At 35.6% G+C, this 22,097-nt stretch overlaps 3 protein-coding genes across 4 annotated transcripts; 1 reads left to right on the top strand and 2 right to left on the bottom strand.

Moving 5' to 3' along the window:
• The first annotated feature begins 253 nt into the window (after positions 1-253).
• Positions 254-1,987, top strand: XYP1 (Bifunctional inhibitor/lipid-transfer protein/seed storage 2S albumin superfamily protein). 2 transcript variants are annotated; one of them, XM_059590948.2, is made up of 3 exons: positions 254-835; positions 1,010-1,036; positions 1,652-1,987. In XM_059590948.2, exons 1-3 carry the CDS (start codon positions 484-486, stop codon positions 1,822-1,824), a joined length of 552 nt encoding a protein of 183 aa, XP_059446931.2. In that variant the 5' UTR covers positions 254-483; the 3' UTR covers positions 1,825-1,987. The 2 variants fall into 2 exon arrangements, with proteins under 2 accessions (XP_059446931.2, XP_059446930.2); XM_059590947.2 differs by having other exon boundaries at positions 257-835; positions 1,646-1,987.
• A 6,832-nt stretch (positions 1,988-8,819) lies between these two features.
• LOC132178055 (chaperone protein dnaJ 20, chloroplastic-like) lies at positions 8,820-9,367 on the bottom strand. Its single transcript, XM_059590517.2, has one exon. It carries the CDS (start codon positions 9,342-9,344, stop codon positions 8,820-8,822), a length of 525 nt encoding a protein of 174 aa, XP_059446500.2. The 5' UTR covers positions 9,345-9,367.
• Positions 9,368-11,554: 2,187 nt separating this feature from the next.
• LOC132177419 (sulfate transporter 1.3-like) lies at positions 11,555-15,697 on the bottom strand. The gene is made up of 13 exons (XM_059589726.2): positions 15,335-15,697; positions 15,199-15,247; positions 14,538-14,742; positions 14,277-14,451; positions 14,116-14,181; positions 13,918-14,031; positions 13,713-13,829; positions 13,215-13,341; positions 12,800-13,086; positions 12,404-12,594; positions 12,202-12,287; positions 12,032-12,108; positions 11,555-11,916 (listed from the first exon to the last, which is right to left on the bottom strand). The coding sequence occupies exons 1-13, from the start codon at positions 15,695-15,697 to the stop codon at positions 11,776-11,778; spliced, it is 1,998 nt and encodes a 665-aa protein (XP_059445709.2). The 3' UTR covers positions 11,555-11,775.
• Positions 15,698-22,097: the final 6,400 nt, after the last annotated feature.

Below are 22,097 nucleotides of genomic sequence, written 5' to 3'. Positions count from 1 at the left end.
AATAGATAAATCGCACACAACTCCCTCCCGCAATTTCAAAATCGGTGAAAACCCATAGATTGGGATAACCAGACACTTTCTCTCGACTTGAGTACTCCATGTCTGGCCTAGCATGCCATCCTCGATCTTGCTGCATACGGGCATGACACGTGTAGGGCCATCTTCATTGCACCCTGCCCACATGGCAAACCCCTTAACCTTTTGATAAAGCCAAGGATCTCTCTCTCTCTCTCTCTCTAACTCTCTAACCCCTCACCTTTTGATAAAGCCAGCACACTTTCTCACTCTCTCTCTCTCATAGAGAGTGTCAGAAAACCTGTTTCAGTTCAGACTTCCCATTTTCAAAGACTCCCATCATCATTCATATTCTCACTTACCCTATTTAACGCACCCACCCTCCCCATAATCCCACATTCCCACGTTTCTTCAAACCCTCTCTGCCATCTTTCTCTCTGTTTCTCTCTCTGTGTGAAAAAAGAGAAAATGGCAGCAAAGTCCTCCAACCTTTCTCTTATTCTTTGCTTGTTGGCCATCTGGGCCGTCGTTTATGCCCAAGGTGCGTCCTCACCGCACGCGCCAGCACCGTCAGTGGACTGCTCCAGCCTGATCCTGACCATGGCCGACTGCCTCTCCTTTGTCACCAACGGCAGCACCATCACCAAGCCGGAAGGGGGTTGCTGCGTTGGCCTCAAGACTGTGCTCAAGGCTGACGCCGGATGCCTCTGTGAGGCCTTCAAGAGCAGCGCTTCTCTCGGTGTTGTCTTGAATGTCACCAAGGCCACCTCCCTCCCCACCGCCTGCAAAGTCTCCGCTCCCGCCGCCGCTAACTGCGCATGTCAGTCATTTTTAAAATTTTTTTCCCTTTATTGCTGTTTGTTTTCAAGGGAAAATGACATTTTCCTGAGAAAATTTTCTGAGATCCAACTAATCATTACTGTTATTGGCATTTTCTGAAGTTTGTGGGGTTGAGATTAGTGAACTAATTTTGTGGGTTTTTGTTGTTTTGCAGTGTCTTTGACTCCTGCTGCTGCTCCTGGTATGTTTTGATCCTGATCTTGATTTCTTATAAGGATAATCTGTGTGGGTTTCGTATTATTTAGCTTGATTATTGTATGTAGAAAAAAAAAGGGTTCATATTATTTATATTCGTGGAAAAGAAAAAGATGAGATTTGAAGGACTCATAATGGCCATACAATTATTATGTGCTCCCCACCAAATTCTGGATCACTTGGCGGTGGAAAAAATTGTCCAAGGGATAAAGACGAAGGACTTCCAACGCTCCCTATGCTTGTCATTTTTAAAGTCACAAAACTTGGCTATTATTATTATTATTATTTTAAAAAAAAATCTTGATAGCAACGCATTCTTTTATAAATAAATATGAAAATGCATAAAGTTCTTTTGTTTTGTTTTGATAATACTGATAAAGTTGTTTTGTTTTGTTTTGAAAAGGTAAGTATTTACTTGAATAACGCGAGAAATTATAATTTTATTTCATAATAGTTTTATAACATTTGTGTCATCCAACACAAGAGCAATGTAATCTAGCACACCTATCCATAATACTGATGTTGCGGTTTCAATCGACTATGTTGTTGGAATGTGCTTGTACTTGTTTGAACTCAATATGATTGTGGTTTGTAGGTTCAGATCTCTCACCGAATGGTTCTCCAAATTCTGTTGCTGCACCTCCACAGACAGCTGTAGCAGGGGGTGAGGTAGCCCCATCTCAACCCCCAGGGATCTCAAGTTCTTCAGTGCTCACCACTTCAGTTGGATTCCTACTTGTTGCCTCACTGGTTGCTTCATTTCCTAGTTTCTGAGCCAATGGCCGAGTCAATTTTGAGAGCACAGGAAATGATACGATGAGGGAGAGCTGTCTTGTTTATATATCAATTGAGACTCTGTATGCACGTACATTAGTTTGAAAAACCTACTTGAAGGTTTGGATTGTTTTTATATAATATTATTGTCTATCTATTTTTATCTTCTTCTTCTTCTTTAAACAATGCCTAATTATGAGGAAAACATTAATCTACGCAATTCGAGTTATGAGGAGAAGGTTATTGCCGGAATGCCAAACAAATATCGATTTCTTCTATACTATTTCTGTTTCCAAACTCATCACTTAATACTAGATAAAATACAAAATTTCCTTTGACAAGTATAAATAATAATAATAAAAAAAAACCTTAATCATCTATTAAAACAAAAAAAAACAAAAAAAGTTACAAGTGTTAATCAATATCTTTGAGTTTTTTAAAAATTAATGTTTTGAGTTCATAGATTAGTGTAATGGCAATAAATGTCTATATATAATCCCCTTTCAATTGTGACGATATCTTCCCTAAACTATTAAAAATTGTTAATGTTTTTCCCTGAATTACCCTTAGTAAAATAAAAATAAAAATACTAAAACTTCTAAAAAAAACCTAAAACTGACCAAAAAAAAATTCCAAACCGTGGGCAATTTTTTTTTTTTTTTAAATTCTTTTATAAGAAAAAAATTTAAAAAAATTCGATTTTTTTTTTTAATTAAAATTGAAAATTTTCGTTTTTTTTTTAAAAAAAAATTTTGTTTTATAATTTTTTTAAAATAAAAATTTACGTTTAAAAAAAAATTCGTTTTTTAAAACTAAATAAAAAAAATTTGTTTTTTTTTTAAAAAATAAAAATTTCCATTAAAAAAATTTTGTTTTTTTTTTTAAAATATTAATTTTAAATTAAAATTTTTTCGTTTTTTTAAAAAACTCTTTTTATTTATTTATTTTTTTAATTTTGAATTTATAGGTATATTTTTGTCTTATTGCTAATCTTGGGGGGACATTGACAATGTTTTAATAGTTTGGTGGGAACATTGTCAAAAGTTTGAGAGAAACATTGTCACAATTGAAAGTTTGGGAGAGGGGGACATTGTCAATTTGATGGTAATTTGAAGGAAGTATGTGGACTTTACCTAAATATATATATAAAAAAAAACATGTGAGAAATGACACTTGTACTTATTAGAATACGTTGAAGAAAATTTTTTTGAAACTGGTTTGTAGAAAATTTCTGTTGAATTAGATACACTCGACTTTAGGATTTTATAGGTTACTTGTATATATATATATATATATAGGGTCATCTAAAAAGCAAATTGCCCGGCATGTGCGGTTATGGGCGGATTTTGCTCGCCCTAGTGGTATTATCCACCTAGTGGTTTTCATCCTTCAACAACTTTCTCTTTGTTCTTGACCACTAGATTTCCTTGTATAATTGGGCTTCTAATTCTGTTTAGCTCTATCTTCAATCTTTAGCTTTAAACTAGACTTGGACCGAATGTTTGTTTATAGTGCATTTGTTCATAACACCCACCCTGGTTTCCTCGGCCTTCTATATGTAAAAGAAATGAAAAAGAAAAGAGTGAGTTCGGGAAAACTCACTAAATGAATAAATCTAAATTTAAAAGAAACAAAACTTTCTAAAAACATTTGTAAAGACGTTTGAGAAATACCCCTATTGAACTTATAGTCTTTTCACTTATTATGCCCCATATGTGAGGGTTGTGGGATCACAAGGGATCATGATTCAACCTATGGTTGCAAGAGGAGTCCTATAAGGATGGGTCTATTTGATTCACTCTGGGCACACTCAAAATAAAAACATTAAGGAGATGGGCCACACGAAGTGGTTGCACTGGATCTTCTGAGCCTTGGTGCCAGGCTATATTTGATTAATTTTCTCAAAATGTTTTTACTTTTTGTTGAGTGCTACTTTTATTTTTATTTTTTTAACCTAAGAAGAAGGCCCACACTTTCTTCAAGAACATAAGAGGGCCCAATACAAAAGGAGGTTCCTTAAGTATGTGTCAACAGGCTAATCAAATTTTGTGTGCCATCCAATACTAATTGGCAATATTAGCTTGGAACACCAAAGCAACTTACAATAAAAGAAAAACACAGGATCAGATGAACCATGATCAAAATAAAAAAGAGACGCAAGCTCAACAAGTCACCACTCCACGGCCTTTGTTCCACCGCCCCACACAACTCCACCGCCGACGGCTGACCGCTGAAGCTCCATTGAAGATATGCAATACACATGAAGACTAAATGGTCATCATAGTCCCAGGCCAGAACGGAGAAAAACCCCATCCTTCCTTTTTCCTTTTCCCTAATGTTGTTTTTCTCCGTGCTGGCCTGGGACTATGATGCCCATTTATATATAGTCTCTTGTTTCTTTCCAATTTCCCTCAAAATTATTTTCAGAATGCTTCTTTCTGGCATTTCGTCAAATAGTTTGATAGCAACAAACAGCAAGTAAAATCCTACAAAATGCATTATGCTGGAAATAAAAAAATCTACTAGGTCGTAAGTTTCATAGCAATGAGGCACAACTTCATTAAAAATCTTGTTAATTAGTATGTGTGTGTATGGTGTTAATTAAGATACAAATGTTTCTTCTTCGATTGTTTTGAATAAGCGTAATACTATTTAGTAGACTGTTATATAATTATTATATAATTGGGATGATTTGGTGGTGGATTTTTTATTTATTTTTTTCAAAAACTGATCAAAATGCTAGTTTTTAGTTTTTACTATTGCATCATCAAATTGTATTACAATTGTATAGCAGTAAACTAAATAATATTATTCTTTGAATATATGATACGCTACTAGTTAGCTCTGCTAGGAAGGTTTGATTTGATTTGGATTAGTGTCAAGCCAATTTTTTTTATGTCAGTTTAGTGTTATAATATTAATTAAATGATTAAATTCATAATTTTTTTATAATCTTAAACTTTTAGGATAATTGATAATTTTAGATAATATCAGATTCAAAGGTCTTGAGTTCAAACTTTAACTTTACAATTTATTTATATTTTAATTAAATATTTAATGTGTTGGGTCTCACTTTCCACATATACGAAAAATATTAATTAAATAATTAAATTTATTTTTTTTCAACTTAAACTTTAGAATAAGTTGAACTTCTCATGTGAAATACTTGGAGATGTATAATATTCAAAAATTATCTTCGAGAAAGTGACAAAAATTCAATTCCCTCTAAGTTGTTCTCAAGAAATAATTTAATTGGCTGTGATCACGCTTAATAAAACGGATGTTACTAGTTTGAATCTCTCTTTCCCTCTTATATAAACATGTTAAAAAAAAAAAAAATCCCTCTAAATTTTTTTTATTGTTTTTATAAGATATTAAAAAAAAAAAAAGGTTTGTTTTTAGTTAAAAGATTCAATGAGCCTGATATTGATGGAGACAAAACGTGGTTGAGAATTCATGAGGGGCATTCGTGAGGATGCAATCAATGTAGTCAGACTGCCAGACTCTAGCTAGGTAGCTTAATTATTAGCCAAAATTAACTACGAAACAATAATCGAAAATTAAAAGCGTACGACTATTCCATGGGGAGTTATTCGTTTCCGCAATCCTAAAAATTAGATTTGTCCATTTGAGTAATATATTGTGAAAATTATTAGGCAATGCTTGTTTTAGCATAAAATTATGTTTAATTATTATTATTGTTTTTTTTTTTTTTTTTTTTTTTTTTTTTTCGTATTTTTAGTGTTTGGTGTGATAGAAAATAATAATTAATGAAAAACATTTTTGGTTTGACTAGAAAATTTATTTAATTCTCGTAAATTAATTTCTATTTATTTTAAAATTGTAAACAATTTTTCAAATTTGAGCTTCTTATTCTCAAATTGCTGGATCACTGCCAGAACACCAACGAATCCCATTAGACCACCACCGGACCCCCATCCATCGCCATGAACCCATTAGGTGTTCGCCAGGACCGCTCCGAACCCTAGTTTGCCGGGACACCGCTAGGACCTCATTGGGCAACTACAGGACTTCGTCGAGATCCGCAAAGCCACCGCTGAGCACTATTGAGACTTCGACGACGCCCCTCTGAGACCACACCGAGACACCGCAAGGATCGTACTGAGTTGCACCGGGACTCTACCGAAATATGCCAAGACACCGTCGGGCCCCACTAGGCCTTCATGGAGACCACACCGAGACATGTGTTTGTGTGTGTTTATGACGGGTCTCCATCAAAGGGGTCACGGCGCAACACCACTGGAACTTCGTACACACCAAACACCAAAAAATATTTTTAGCATAAAACACTTTCGTAAAAAATAATTTTTCTAAAAATATCGAAACAGAGATAGCCTTAATTGTTACCTTGTTAGTTGAGTAATTATTTTCATAAAATTTCTTTTACAAATTAATATTCATAAAACCTCCATATCTATCATTACTGTTACATAATAGCGGTTTAAAATCTGTAATTAGGTATGGAAATCAACGTTGGATTTGCGAACAAGATTTTTGTTTTCCTTTTTAGTAAAAATGATTTGATCATGCTGGCTTTCGTTTCGATCTATGAAAGCTCCTTCGTAGAAATGGGTCAGCCACTGTGTTTTCATATTTTAAACGGACAGGTCGTGCCGTACGTAGCGGGATACTTAAGAAAGATTCATTTGACTTTTCTATACCGGTCGGCAGGGAAACATGCAGACACGGCTCACATTGGTCGTATCAGTCAAAGAAGCTTCTGGGGTTGGCGCTATTTGTTCAGTTCCTTTTGTTTTTGAGGAGAATGCTCAAGATTCTGATCGTCCTTTGAAGGCTAGCTTCAAAAGAGTTGAGCCGATCGAATTGAGTTTAGTATTTTCGAATTCGGCTCGGCTATATCATATATCATTTGTTCAAGTCAAACTCGAGCACAAGCCAAGCCTTAAACTTCCATTCGAACTCGACTCAGGGATTGCTATGTCGAGATCTAGCTTAACCTAACCTAATTAAATTGATCATAAGAAGTTAAGAGGATCAATAGATTTTTCTAAAGACGTTAGCATAAAAATAATTTGGATTTGGGTTTGGGGTTAGGTGCTGTAAAAGAAGCTACAGAATAGGTATCGTACTTTTTTTCAATTGTCCAAATTTAATTCTAAGTTCTTCATGTGAAAGATAGAGGGTGAAATTAAATTTGCATGGAGCATTGAAAAGTTTTTACTATAGAACCCAAGGTCAAATCCAAATAATTTTTGCCAGGTGACATTTAGTCATGCATAATTGAGCATATAATTGCATTTTTTTAATTTATTTTGAAAATATTTTGGCATTATTTTATATTCAAAACACAATTGAAAAAAAATGAAAATCAGCTCCCTATACCCTAGCCGACCAGGCAGGGGCATGCTTGAACAGTACATATCAACATACTATATATTTATGATGAGATAAAACATAATTACCATCTTCTGTTCTACATATATATAACTTCTAACAATTACAAATTAAGTACGCAGTTTATATGTTCACAACTCAATTTTACTCTGTGGGGGTATTAAAAAGTTATGACCAAACCTTTGAAAATCCGTTTTGAGGATAAAACATGATTCTTTTTTTTTTTTTTTTTAATTATTTTTTGTTATCTGGTGATTTTGTTCGAGCAAACCGAATAAGTAGGTTAATTTGAAGAATGCTGGTAAAGTTACCTTTCTAACGGTGTTTTACGCTGATAAATATGTTGAAGAGGAGAGAAAGGAGAGAGAAGAGAGCCGAAGCACATAGAGGTAATGAACCATATCTTGAATATTGAATTGTATTGAATAATATTACAATAATCTCTATAAATAGAAAACTTACGAGTTGTGACCAAATAACCCTAAAAGGGTAATAAACCTAATCAGAAAACATAATAACATAAAATATAAAATATTCTAACATACGCAAAGCACAACTAACTAGCAACAAATCCACCAACATTTTCTGGAAAACTCTGGCAGGTTAGTTGTTAGTCATTGGGAAACACCAATAAAGTCAACTTTCAATAAGTGTTTTCAGAAAAGTGACTTTAAAAGCGTCACCTTTACTGTTGTTTTCAAGAAAACGACAGTAAATATAGAAAAGAGAAAATCAAATTTAGTTATTAGGTTTTAATTTCAATAAGAGTAATGCTATATGCAAGATTCTTTATCTCCCTTTAAAATTATCATTGGTTTTTGATCCAATAATGATTTTAAAGGCAACATAACTTTTAGGGAATAAGAGAGGGATAAGAGTCTTGCATATAGCATTACTCTTTCAACAATTAGGATCAAGTTCTTCTCTATTTCAAATAAGCCTTTTTGTCAACCTATCATCCAATATTTAATTAACAATGAATATGCCATATTGTTAGATCAATTAATTAAGAGAAATAATAGAATTTATTATATTTTTTACCATTTCCAAAGTTAATGGATGAATTCATCATTAAATTTGTGTGGGGTCTATATGAGTCCAAAAATCTAATAGTTGATATACTGAATTTATAAGATGAGATGAGAAAAATATTAACGTGAATCATTCCTCATTAATTAATGTAAGGTAACTTGCGCTAAATAGGCATTAAATAATTGCACTATAGCAACTACGAATGAGGCAAGTGGCCTCTTGTCATCTAAAACTTTTATGGGTTAAAAATGATCTTTTTATTACACTATATCATTTCTCTTAATTAATTAGTTTGAGTCATTTGATGAAGTATATCATTTATTAAATGGACAAAGGTTCACGGCGTACTTATTTAATATTAAGGGAAAAGCTAATTACTTGATTGCCTAGAGATTAAATTGTACGTAGTCACTTGGAAATCGCTCATCGTAAATGTTGGAAAATACTATTTTTACCTTTATAGATTTTCTTACTTTTCCTGAGCCTTAATGAATATTTACAACTCGAAATATTGATAAACAATATTGGTAATAAAATAAAAAATAATATATATATAATGTATCTTTTTAAGAGGAAAATGTATAATATTAATCCTTTTTCCTCATACTCTGTGCCCTTATTCTACTCCCCCATGATCCCATGACCCCTCCTTTGCAATTCGTCCTCCTCTTTAACTCAAGAATTTGATCCTGCCATCTGCTTCTCCAAACATCATCTTTACTGTCCATCTTCTTCAATGTTTTCCCGTAATTTCCCAAACCCAATTCGCAGTCATACTCTCTGCGCAGCATAGGATCTGAGAGCGTCGCGTATGCGGCATTCAGCTGGACAAAAATTCTGGTGGACTCTTCCTTCATGGGAGAAGGACAAACATCAGGGTGGTATCGAAGACCCATGCTTCTATATGCTTTCTTTATCTCCTTCATGTTCGCGTTGTTCGGGCTCAGAGAAAGAACGTCATAGAAACTAGTGGTGCTGTCGTTTTCACCGCCACCCGCTTTGGCAGCTCTGCATGAAATAGATACAAGCGCCACCGGAGGCCGTTGCCGTTGCCGTTTGGAGGAAAGTGGAATAGAAAGGAAGCTTTGCCTTGAAGTGAGTAGAACATCCATGGCTTGGCTTTTCTTTCAGGCGTACGTAAGGTGAGAGGGTGTGGAGTGAAAGAGAATGGTGGGGATGACAAGTCTTTATATAATGGTGTTGAAGATGGTGTGGGCTGTGAAGGCCAAAAGGCTTGTACGGTACGAAGCTGAACGCGTTTTCTGCGGACGTGGTAAACATCGAAGGTAAATGTTATCCTCGTAAGCATCGCCAACAGACTGGTCAACGTGGACCACTTAGCAATTTTAAACTAGAGAAACTAACCATGCAAACCGCATTTTTATCACACTTTTTAATAGTAAAAGAAAAGAAAAAGTACTATCACACAATTTGTAATGATCTTCCGAATTTTCAATTGAAGTAATGTATTCTTTTTGTAGTGGTGTTGATGAAGAAGAAAAATAATTAAGTTGTTATTTTAATTTTATTTGGGTCTTATTAGGGGTGTCAACTTGGTCCGGTTTCCCAGTTTTTGGCCAAAACCGGGAACCGAAACCGGGGCACTCCGGTTCTCAGTTATGAAAAACCGGAGCCTCAACCGGGACCCCGGTTGACCGGGGTCCCGGTTACCGGCCGGTTCCGGTTTTACCCCGTCCGGTTCTTAAAAAAAATTGGTTTTTGGGCTTATTTTAGTTATTGGGCCTAAAATAAGCCTTTTTTTTTTTTTTTTTAATAAGTTGGCATATTTTTTTTAAAATTTATTAGTTTCTTTGTCTAAATTAAATGGGCTTTGTTGTGATTGTTCCAAATAATTAAAAAATAAACCTTAAAAAGTCCAAAAATCCTAAAAAGTCAATGTTTTTGCCTATTTGGGCCTTAGAAATAAAAATTTAATTTTTTAAAATACCCTAAACATAAACCTAAGTGTATATATATATATATATATATATATATATATATAATGGAAATCCATTTCCGGTATTCCCGGTAAAACCGGGTACTGGAACCGGGACCCCGGTTTCCTGGTTTTTTGGTTTCGGTTCCGGTTTCTCGATAATTTTTGACACCCCTAGGTCTTATTAGTTAATTAGGTTATTTATATTTAGACATGTGTTTTATCTATATTTTAAGAGAATTATAATGGGTTTGGCCAAAGTTATCTAATCTAGGGTTAATGATATTTTATAATTAGATACTGCCCAAATTTAGTCAGATTTGGGTTAGGGTTTATTTTACAATGTCTATTTAAATGCTCCTTGTACTCCTATGGAGATCAGATTATGATTAATGAAAAAATATGTTTTTTTGGAGGCATCAGGCATGATTGCTCTCTTCATCTTGGTGGGGAGACCCTACCAAAACCTCATTGTTGACCGGTGAGACTCCGATCAACGTAGTTTATCTTATTTTCTGTTAATTTTGATATATTTTCTATTATTCCCCTTCCGTCCTGCGTCAATTTGATATCAGAGACATCCTGCAATTGTTTTCTATCAACAATTGTAAGATCCATCTCAGGGGATACGTTAGGGGGATCATCTTTCCCCTTACTTATTTCTCCTTTGTGCATAGGCCCTTAGTTCTCAATTTCAGCATGCGTTAGTTACTGGTGTATTAACTGGAGTACCTACATCTCGAGGGGGTTCTCGGATAAATCACTTGTTTTTTGCAAATGATAGTCTGCTGTTTTGTAGAGCTTGCCCAGAGGATTGAGAGATTTTGATTGATTTGTTGGAAAATATGAGAAGGGATCGGGTCAGCTACTGAATAGGGAGAAAACCTCGATTTTTTTTTTTTTTTTTTTTTCGAAATACAAGCCAGGAAGTTAGGAGGTGTATTCTTCATTTATCAGGTATTCTTCATCCATCTTTTACACATATCTCATCCTTCAACACTAAAACTTAAGAGATAAGTTTTTATATATGGACATGACCCTATGCTCAAAGATATTTACTTTTATGCTTGACCATGGATCCAATGGTTCTTTGTGACTAGTGAACCATGAAAAGAAAGGGTCACCATTACGACTTTGCTAGTAGCATAGGCCACCTGAGGTTGAACTCGGTTAGGCTGCCAATATATGACGGTATGCAGCAATATCTGAGATGCCGGTATTTTTCTGTAAGTATTTCAGGACAACACCAATACTACCAATAAGGGGTTAAGTGCTTGAATAGACCAAACAGAGAAAATGCATTATTTGTATGTGTAATGCATGATTTATTTGAATTAAAATACGAGTGATTTATTATGTCACCACTTAATAAAAAACATATTTTCCGTGGCATAATAACATAGATAACACATTATTTTTGGTGAAAAACCCATTCATGATCAACAAAGGCTACAAACTGCAACTTCAGGCTCATTGCAGATTAGTAGGTTGCCAAGCTGTAGTGAGAAATTCACTAGGATGAAGATGCCGAGTGAATAAAAGATAGATGTTAGTTGTTGACATTTGAGTAATGTTTGTTTTCAAGTAACCATATCCTCGCTCGTACGTTATGGTTCTTGAGTTTTTTGCGACAGTGTTAAGATAGCGTCTGCAACTGAGGAAAAGATCTTATCCTCCCCGATCAACTTGACAAAATCCGATGAGTAGAGCTTCTCAATCACTATTGGCGCCGGGTTCGCTAGAACAAGCTGTAGAAAACAATACCCCAACTTTAGTAATTAAATAAAAGCCATGTAATTAAAGAACTTATTCTTCCATTAAAAAAATGGTTTTTTATTTTTATTTTTATTTTTTTTAACTTACATGTACATTTCTATGCTGAAGAGTCTTATACAGTTCTTGGAAGGAATGAATTCCACTTGTGTCAATATCAGTAACGGCTGCAGAAATGTAAATTATTGAATATATTCCTAATTTAGTAACTTTGAGAAGAAGAAAAACAAGGACTAAATGAAATACTAGAATATTCTTACGTGACATTTCAATGACAAGATACTGGATTCTGGGTAAACTGAGATTCTTCACTTCTTCTTCTTCATAGCTGAGCCATCTCAAAATCCTGCAAGAAATTTGATTTAATTACTGGCCATATGTTTCCATAATCAAATTTTGACTGTACTGGATAGTTTTCGGTTACAATTTTCAGGAACTCAAAGGAATTGGAAAAGTAAATACCTCTCCTTAATATAGTTGGAATTCGAAAAGTAGATTGCAGAATCAACTCTAACAATCAGGATTCCAGAAATTGTTGTTGCCTTGGGATATTGCTCAATGTTCCTATAAACATTAGTCCCTGGGAGTTTCCCAAGTACTGCAGTCCGTGGTCTTGTGACTTGCAGGAGGATTTTGGCAAAGGATAGTGCAACCTTCATTAACAAAAAGCAATCAAAACATGAACATAAATGCTACACGAACTCCAACTTTTACACTTTCATGTGCTTACTCCCTAACGTGACAGTTTTAGAAAGAGAGTAAGCAGTCGAAAGCTAACCTGACAATCGTCAGGCTAGGGAGTAAGTGCTTGGAAGTGTACGTAAAATTGGGAGTACAGAACACCGCTTGACTTCTTACCGCAATTAAAAGGCCTATCTCAACACTCTTAAAAATCACTCCAAAGAAGGCTCCCATGCAAGCAATAAAATCAAATTTGTCAATCTTCCATAGTAGTATTGCAGCTTCGAAGTCAATTAGGCCTAGCACTGCAGCTATGATGATAGAAGCAAGAACAGCATTCGGGGTGTACTTAAATAATGGTGTGATGAGTTCCAAAGTTAGAAGAACAACACAAGACATCACAATATTTGAAACGGCTGTATTGCAGCCAGCCATGTAATTTACTGCTGAGCGAGAGAAGGATCCTGAAAGAAGATCATATGACATGAGAGAGAGCATAAAAATTATTTGAACACATTCTAGCTTGTTCCCCTTATATACTTTACCTCAATTATTAAGGGAGAATTTGGATAAGTGATGGTTTAACACATACCAGTCGCAACGTAGCAAGATGTCATGGAACCAACAATGTTCATACTTCCCAATGCCACCATTTCTTTGTTTCCATCAAGAGTGTAGTCCTTCATGGCAGCAAATGTTCTTCCAATGGCCACAGCTTCCTGAAATTTTTATTTGGCTTTTAATATATATGTGCAATATAAATGTAGAAAGAAAAGTTTACAGGAAAATATATATGCAGGCTCGTCTGGAGTAACAGAAATGAGATTAGACAATGAGGCCAACCAAAGAAGGAGGAGCAACTTGTATAGATAATAAAATGGGAAGTTAGAGCTAGTATACAGAGAAAAATGAGGGGACATTTTGTAATTGATAATGGGATTTTGGGGTAATTTTGTTTTGCTTGTTGTGAGTTTATCACAGCAAAACATAGAAGATGCTGCTATGAAATTATAAAACCAGTATAAGAGAGTTGACATTTGTATAGTGTCAAATCTGTAAAGAGATAAAAAAAAGAGAAATATTTGCTTACCGTCAGTGCTACCATACCCGCCACTACTCCAATCTTAAAACCTTTGAGGACTAACTCTCCAGTCCAATAGATTTCATGAGCAGATGAAGGATTTATGCCCTTATGTATATGTGTCACCTGATATATACAAACACTATGTATATGAGCTTCTCATTTCATATGTAGAAACATAATGACAAAATCATAATCACAAACGAGCACTTACAATTTGAACACCTTTCTTCTCAGCATGGGTGATATACACACAAAAGGTGGCTACTATAACAGAGGTCAAAGGAGCAATAGCAGATACCCAAAATAATTTTTTGTACTTTTTTCCCTGGAAAGTATCAAAGAAGAGTCAATTATACATTGAAGGTAACAGCTCCAAAGAAAAGGGTTGGTAAGGAATAGGATACTTAACTATGTACTTGGTAACCAGAAGGAAGACCAAGAATGACAGTCCAATGAGTATGGTTTGCCAGTTCCACTGTTAAACACGTATAAAAATTAAATCCACATGTTAAATCGCTATAACACATGAAATAATTGAAATAAAAATAACGTTTTGGATTATATTTGTACCCCGTGATGTACTGTGCCCCAAACTGAGCGCATGACAGAAATAATGTCGGTCTTCTTCGTGAAGTTTATTATACCAAGAAGACCTTTGAGCTGTTGAAGGGCTATTGTAACCGCAGCTCCACCCATGAATCCAACAATGGCGGCATGAGACAGAAAGTCAATCAAGAAACCCAATCTGAAAGAGTTTGAGCCCACACGTTAAATTAATTGATTAAACTTATTTATTCCTATTAGCTTATTAGCTTAAGCTTTTGAACATACCTTAAAAAACCAAGAGCAAATTGCGTGACACCAGCAAAGAAGGTAGCGGTGAATGCAAGACGCCTATAAGCAACTGTGTTAGATGGATTTATCTCATTCTGCAGAAGAGTCCCAAGTAGCAAAGACACCACGGCCACTGGTCCTATGGCAATATGCCTCGAGCTACCCATAAAAGCATACACCAGAGGTGGAACAAAGCTCGAGTCTGAAAAAAAGTGGACGACAAACCACATTATTGAATAAGGAATCATAAGTTCACTTACCCTAAACTGTCAAAGGTTTAGCAATCATAATCTAGAATTATCAAAATTTTCAGTGTCCAGTTCCCAAACTTCTACCCGTTTAATTTCATCAATTTCTTAGGATTTAGCGGGATGCCAAATATCCAAAATACCCCAATTTTTAAATTGAAAAATAAAAAATTAAATTCCAAACATCTAATGACTCCCGACGAGGCAATTTAGGTTTTTTTTGTTCTTTTTAAATTTCTTAATAGCAAACTTGCACTTTTATTGATTTAATTGAAGCCCTAGTGGTGTGGTTTATATTAAAATGAGCTGAAATATGAGATACCAACATTACAAATTTCAATAATTCAAAGTTATAATTACAGGTAATCGAGGGTAAGTGAAGTAATTTTACGAGAAACCAAAAAACTCACACAATCCGTATTGGGGTTGGAGATTTGCAAGCTTTGCATATGCAATATCCTGAAAGACGTATTCAAGTAACATCAGAAATTGAAACTGCAAAATGGAAAACAATTATTTACTTTAGATTGAAGGAAAATAGTTTACCTGAGGAATACACAGGCTGGCAATGGTAAGTCCAGCAATAAGGTCACCTTTGAATTCTTTAAGAGTGTAGCGCCTTCCCCAGTCAAGAATGGGAAAAATACCTTGGAGGACAAGAAGAAACTTTGTCGCACCCGATGTGTCCTTAAAATGGCGTAAGGGTTCATCATGGAAGAAAGTTTCCTTCAAACCAGTTTTAAATTCATTCAAAAGATTTTGCTTTAGAGGCGGCTCCACCCTATGAACAAGGTGAGAAACCTCTCCAGCGCCGCTTGCTCCGATATCTTCTGCACTGTGACGTGAGGAAGGGCCGCTTCTGATCTCCCTCCCGTTTTTCCCGGAATCGTCTATAACACGGCGACTCATTGCAGCCAGAAACTAGCTAGTACTGGAAACCTGAATGGGAAAAAAAGCAGAAAACTGTTGGTGATTAGAACACGTAAATGATTGCTTTCAAGAGAAACAAAAGATGGTTATAAAAGAAACAAAAGTAGAGGTAGTAACTGAGAAAGTAGGCAATGACTTAAGCCGATTGAGATGGAAAAGCAACAGGGAAACTCTTGCTTATATAGGCAACCCTGGTTATTTATATTTCTTGGGATATTGACACGAATATCTAGCTGTCCGGAGAGGACTTTCTCAAATAAATGATGAGCACAGGATGATGATGAATTTGCAGGATTCTATAATGCATGTCAACTGTTAAATTAGTTTATAAACCGTCTACTAAATAGGATAAATTTTTGGTTTGACCTTTATGATTCTGATGGTCCCTTCGATTCGAGTGACGTACGTGTTATATTTTATGTAAATATTTTACAAAACTACAAAACCCAAAAAGCTTTTTTCTTGTTTGGTCTCCTCAGATGCTAAAGCAATAATGGTGTTGAACATAGAAGACAAAGCAAAGCAGGATTGGCTGTAATCCAATTGCAATTGTTGGTCTGATTAGGTGTTTAAGCAGTTCAAGACTCGTTTGGATGCATGAACTCTATCAAAAATGTAAGATTGTTGGCCCCAATAGTAGTTGATAGAGTTCACCTGCCCTAAACCTATGGCGTGCTTGGGTAGATGAAGTCTATTAGAAGTTGGTACCCTGTCATTACAAGCTGGTTTTTAAGTGTGAGTTGTATTAAAGTTTCTATCATTTCGTTTCAAAACCAACGCCATGTCACGAGTTCAAAAAGTGGGCGCGCTACGAAATAATATGACGGGGGTATGTTAAGTGTCCCACTTAATTTAAGTATAATGTTTATCGTGTATATATATTGTTAAAGTATTGATTAACTGATTAAATTTACATCTTCCTATCAGCTTAAACTTATAAGATAACTGGTAATTTAACATGGAATTAGAGCCAAATTAAAGTAATGGAATCAAACCTTAACTCTAGTAAGAAGCAAAAAGTTACATTTATGAAGAAAATGATTAGATACTCTTACATCAAATGCCTCTTCGAGTATCTGAACGGTCGAATAAACTATCGAATATTTTTTTTCCCACCTTGCATCAAGTGAATATACTATCGGTAATCTATATCCAAACAGAATTTCTCTCTTTTTCTAGCTTAATTGGCCTTTCGTTTGTTTTTTAAATTATCTATTTTGGGTAAAAGTAAACATCTAGTTTAGCCTCTCAAAGTCTAACAGCTCTGCAACTGGGATAGTGAGGCAATTCATCAATTCCAAAACCAACTTGTAAGGGGAAAGTATAAAAAATTAATTAAAAAAGAATCAGAAATAAATATACTGAGTAAATAGATCATTAATGTTTAATATAACGAAAAAAGCATTCTAGTACGCAACCATTTCGTGCGCCACCATAATTGGAGCTTTATTCTAATGACTTCAACTCAATAAACAATTTGATCCGGCCCCAAAGAGATAAGAGAGACTCAAATTACACGTCCGGATTCAATGAATCTAAAAGCGTTGATTTTCTCTCCTCTCTGAAGAACAAGTGGAAGAGCTCATTTGGGACAAGATAACATATGATAATTCGTGGAAAAAAAAAAATAGCTAACTTATAGTGTCTGTCTTTATGTTTTAAGATTTGCAGCACGACGGTTGTATGCACGTAGCCAGTATATTTTAATGAGCAAACTGACTCTCAGCATGCTTAAGAAAGAAAAAGGAGGTGAAAAGGAAGAAGCCAAAGAAAGCAAGGCCATATCATTGGATACATTAAAAAAGAAAAGAGATGTTAAATTTTATGTTCTTGGCCAATTCAGTGTCAAAATTTGTCGTGGTGTAAGTCTAGGGTTTAGGGTTTAAGTCGGTCTTACGAGGAGGTTCAAATTGAGGATCAATAGAGTATGATCGCAGTCACGATTGCAGGACGTTCGTACCAAGACTTCAATGCATTAATTTTCAAGTTCCAGAAAGGCTGGATCGCAAGGGCTAACTGAAATACCTTTTACCAAGACTTCAAGGAATGTTTTTTTCACACTCGGGAATTTCTCACATAACACATAAGAGCTAACTGAAATACCTCGATGTATATAACAGATATAACTTAGTTTTAGGTTACATAATAAATACACTCTAGGTGCATCAAATAAGTACCACAGGTGACACATAAACATTTATAATTATACATACCAAAATATATAAGTTACTGTTAAGTTACACAAAAATGGAATAAACATAAAGCAATAAACATAGAATGACAAGGCTAGCTCCTCTTAGCCTAGCATTAAGCACGCATCAAATGATCAAAAAATCATATTTACAAAGACAAACAAGTGAGTCTTCTGTTTTCATAGTATAAAAGATTATTGTTTTATTGGAGCATAATTTATGCAAATAATCATGGATGTATGCATATGCAAAGTAGTGGCTATTTGATTCAAGTAAAATCTTATTTATTTTCTTTCATACCTCTCGTTCAGAGCCAACACTCGGTTAGCATATTATGGAGCTGGAACTCCCAACATATAATGTTTATTGGTTTTCTACTTGTTGCCCGGTACCCCCGCTTCTCCCAACTTGTTATTTATTAATAGTCTTCGAACTGTTAGCCGATACTACCCTGTCCATTCGGTGGCTATCTTTTCAACTCTTTATTTATTTTAGACACAATATGTATTCATTTCATTTATAAACATTATTTTGAAGCAGATAATAAATAAAACAAGTATTATTATATTAATGAAAATCAATGTCATTTCCTAGTAAGTATTTCCATACTTACTATCTTCTTATTGGATCCCTTGACTTCTTTCTGCATATAAATCATATATATACAAAATAGCATATATGTTGTTGTGACAAATGCAAATTTCAAGATGACCAAAGAAGTAGAAAAGTACAGAATAGAAAAATAACACAACCACACAAGACACCAAGATTTAAGTGATTCAATTTAACAAGCCTACATTCACTGGCGGAGACGATCCAGAAGAAATTCACTAACAAAAGAGTGGAGTACAAAGAGTAGTACAAACAAAACCACTCAAACCCAAAAGCCCCAATACACCCCAATCTCACTCAAAAGAGAATTAAATATAAAAGAGAAAATATTATCTAAAATTCTCTAAGCTTTTTAGCACTCCAAATGTGAGATCAAACTGAAGAAAAATGGTGTATCTCTTCTTCTCTCTGCAACACAAGTCTCTCTCTCACAGCAACTTCAGCTATTCTTCTTTCTCTATATTTCAACTAAAGTTGTTGCTTCTCTCCTTAAGACCGAATGGCTTCAACTTTTAACAACAAAGCCATTTTTTAAAGCTTCTAGAAGAAGCTTAATGAATGGAGAGACAACTGGACATGCATGAAGAAAGTAAGTCAAAAAAGAGTATGGGATGTAAAAGTAACCATAATGGTTTGGGGCCCACGGTAAGGTTGATGAACAAATTCAAGTCACCTAATCTGACAAATCTCCATCTTGACTTGAATTTCATCAAGCCTTCAACACAAATCTCCTCAAGACATCTCCTCCAACACCCCTAAGGGTAATTACAAACTACGAACACCAATCAAGCCCAAGCAATGCTTGAACTTGATGATCGGAAGTGGCTTAGTCATCATGTACGCTGGATTTTCCGCAGTAGCAATTTTCTTCACTATGATATCACCTTGTGTCACGACCTCCCGAAGAAAATGATAACTGACATCAATGTGTTTGGTCCTCTCACGATACATTTGATTTTTGGTCAAATATATTGCGCTCTGGCTATCACAAAATACAACAGTCTCATCTTGCTGCAAACCCAGATCACTAACCAAACCTCTAAGCCAAATTGTTTCTTTTACTGCCTCTGCTGCTACCATATACTCTGCCTCCGTAGTGGACAAAGCAACCGTCAATTGTAAAGTCACTTTCCAACTAATGGCACATCTCGAGAGAGAGAAAACAAAACCTATCAGAGATCTTCTTTTATCCAAATCACCAGCATAATCTGAATCAACATTACTAGTGACATTGATACTGATACTGCTGCCTCTATCATAAAGTAAACCAACATCTGTAGTGCCCCGTAAATAACGGAGTATCCATTTCATTGCTTGCCAGTGAACCTTGCCTGGATTCGCCATGTAGCGACTAACAACACTAACTGCCTGTGAAATATCTGGACGAGTGCACACCATAGCATACATGATGCTCCCAACTGCACTGGAGTAAGGAACAAGCGACATGAACTGCTCCTCCTCCTCACTTTGTGGCGCTAACGCTGCTGAAAGTCTGAAATGAACTACAAGTGGAGTACTCACTGGTTTAAAATTATACTTTCTTAATATACTTTTTCTGTGACAAGTACAACTTTCCCACTTTTCTATCCCTATGAATCTCCATACCAAGGATTTTCTTCGCAGCATCCAAATCCTTCATTTCAAACTCATCACTCAACATAGATTTCAATCTCTTAATTTCCTACATGATTTTAGCAACAATAAGCATGTCATCCACATAGAGTAACAAATAAACAAAAGAACCATCAGACAATTGCCAGTAATACACACAACTGTCATAGCTACTTCTTGTGTAACCATGTCTAATCATGAACCCCTTTGGCTGATGCATGTAAATGGTTTCCTCAAGCTCACCATGCAAAAATTGCAGTTTTCACATCAAGTTGCTCAAGCAACAAATCATATAGAGTAACCATGGCAAGCAACACATGAATAGAACTATGTCTCACAACAGGAGAGAAAAATTCATTGAAGTCCATACCTTCTCTCTGACTATAGCCTTTTGCCAACAAATGTGCCTTGAACTTTGCATCTTCAACACCTGGGATTCCTTCCTTTTTCTTGAAGATCCATTTTGCAACCAACAGTTTTATCGCCTTTAGGCAATTTCACCAATTCCCATGTTTGGTTCTTATGAAGAGACTCAATCTCCTCATTCATAGCAACAACCCATTGAGCAGACTCACTACTTGTGACAGCTTTTGAGTAAGTGGAAGGCTCCTGGACTACAGTATCCTCTGCCACAGTAAGTGCATATGCTACCAAATCTGCATAGCCATATCTCTAAGGTGGCCTAATCTGCCTTCTCTGTCTACCAGCCACAATAGTAGTCTCTTGCTCTTCTTGTGGATCATCATCATTAGAACTAGAATCATGATCATCTATAACAGGCTAATCCTAAGTGTTATCTCACACCCTCTGTGAAGCCTCCACCTGAAGCTCCACCTCCTTGCTAGAACCCTGCTCCTTTCCTGCAAAAACAATAGACTCCTTTCTCGGGTGAAGCATGGTAGATTCATCAAATACAACATCTCTACTGACTATAAACTTAGGTGATTTAGGATCAGAATACCACAATCTATATCCTTTCACCACATCTGCATAGCATAGAAATATACATTTCTTTGACCTAGGCTCAAGCTTACCGTCATTCAAATGACAATAAGTAAGACAACCAAAAGTTTTTAAAAATGAATAATCAGCAGGAGTACCAGACCATACCTCATAAGGAGTTTTGCAATCAATGGATGTTGATGGAGAACGGTTGAAAAAATAGCAAGGAGTATTGACCGCCTCAGCCCAAAAATCTTTAGACAACCCGGCATTTGAAAGTAAGCAACGCGCTCTCTCCAAGAGAGTCTTGTTCATCCACTCAGTGACCCCATTTTGCTGTGGGGTATGACTAACTGTGCGATGTCTAGTGATGCCTTCATCCTTGTAGAATTTATTAAATTCACCACCACAAAATTTCATTTCGTTGTCTGTTCTGAGTCGCTTGATTTTCTTCCTAGTCTGATTCTCAATTAATGTCTTCAATTGCTTGAAAGTGACAAACACATCACTTTTCTTCTTCAAAAAATACACCTAGACTTTTCTCGAATAATTATCAATAAATGTAACAAAGTACCGAGCATCGTAGATCTGAATGGATATAATCCAATGTACCACTTGTTTTGTGGATGCCTGTACTGAACTTGACTCTGCACTGTTTCCCGAATACATAATGCATACAAAAGTCAAGAGATCCTGTTTTCTGGTCACAAATCAAACCTCGTTTGCTCAGGATTGTCATACCCCTCTCACTCATATGACCCAACCGCATATGCCATAACCGGGTAGTGTCTGAATCTGGACCATCTGAAGAAGACATAGTAGCTGAACCTGTTGCCAAACTACCCTGAAGAAAGTAGAGGCCATCAACCTTGTTACCTTTCATTATAACCAATGAGCCTTTGCTAACCCGAATGACTCCACATTCACCGGAATACTTGCATCCAAGGGAGCCCAAAGTGCCCAATGAAAGAAGATTTTTCTTCAAATCTGGTATATGTCGAACATTCGTCAAAATCCTCACA

The sequence above is a fragment of the Corylus avellana genome, chromosome 4, assembly GCF_965113065.1.
Source record: "Corylus avellana chromosome 4, dhCorAvel1.hap1.2, whole genome shotgun sequence".
Classification (NCBI taxonomy): domain Eukaryota; kingdom Viridiplantae; phylum Streptophyta; class Magnoliopsida; order Fagales; family Betulaceae; genus Corylus; species Corylus avellana.
This window is presented reverse-complemented; position numbering and strand designations above follow the sequence as displayed.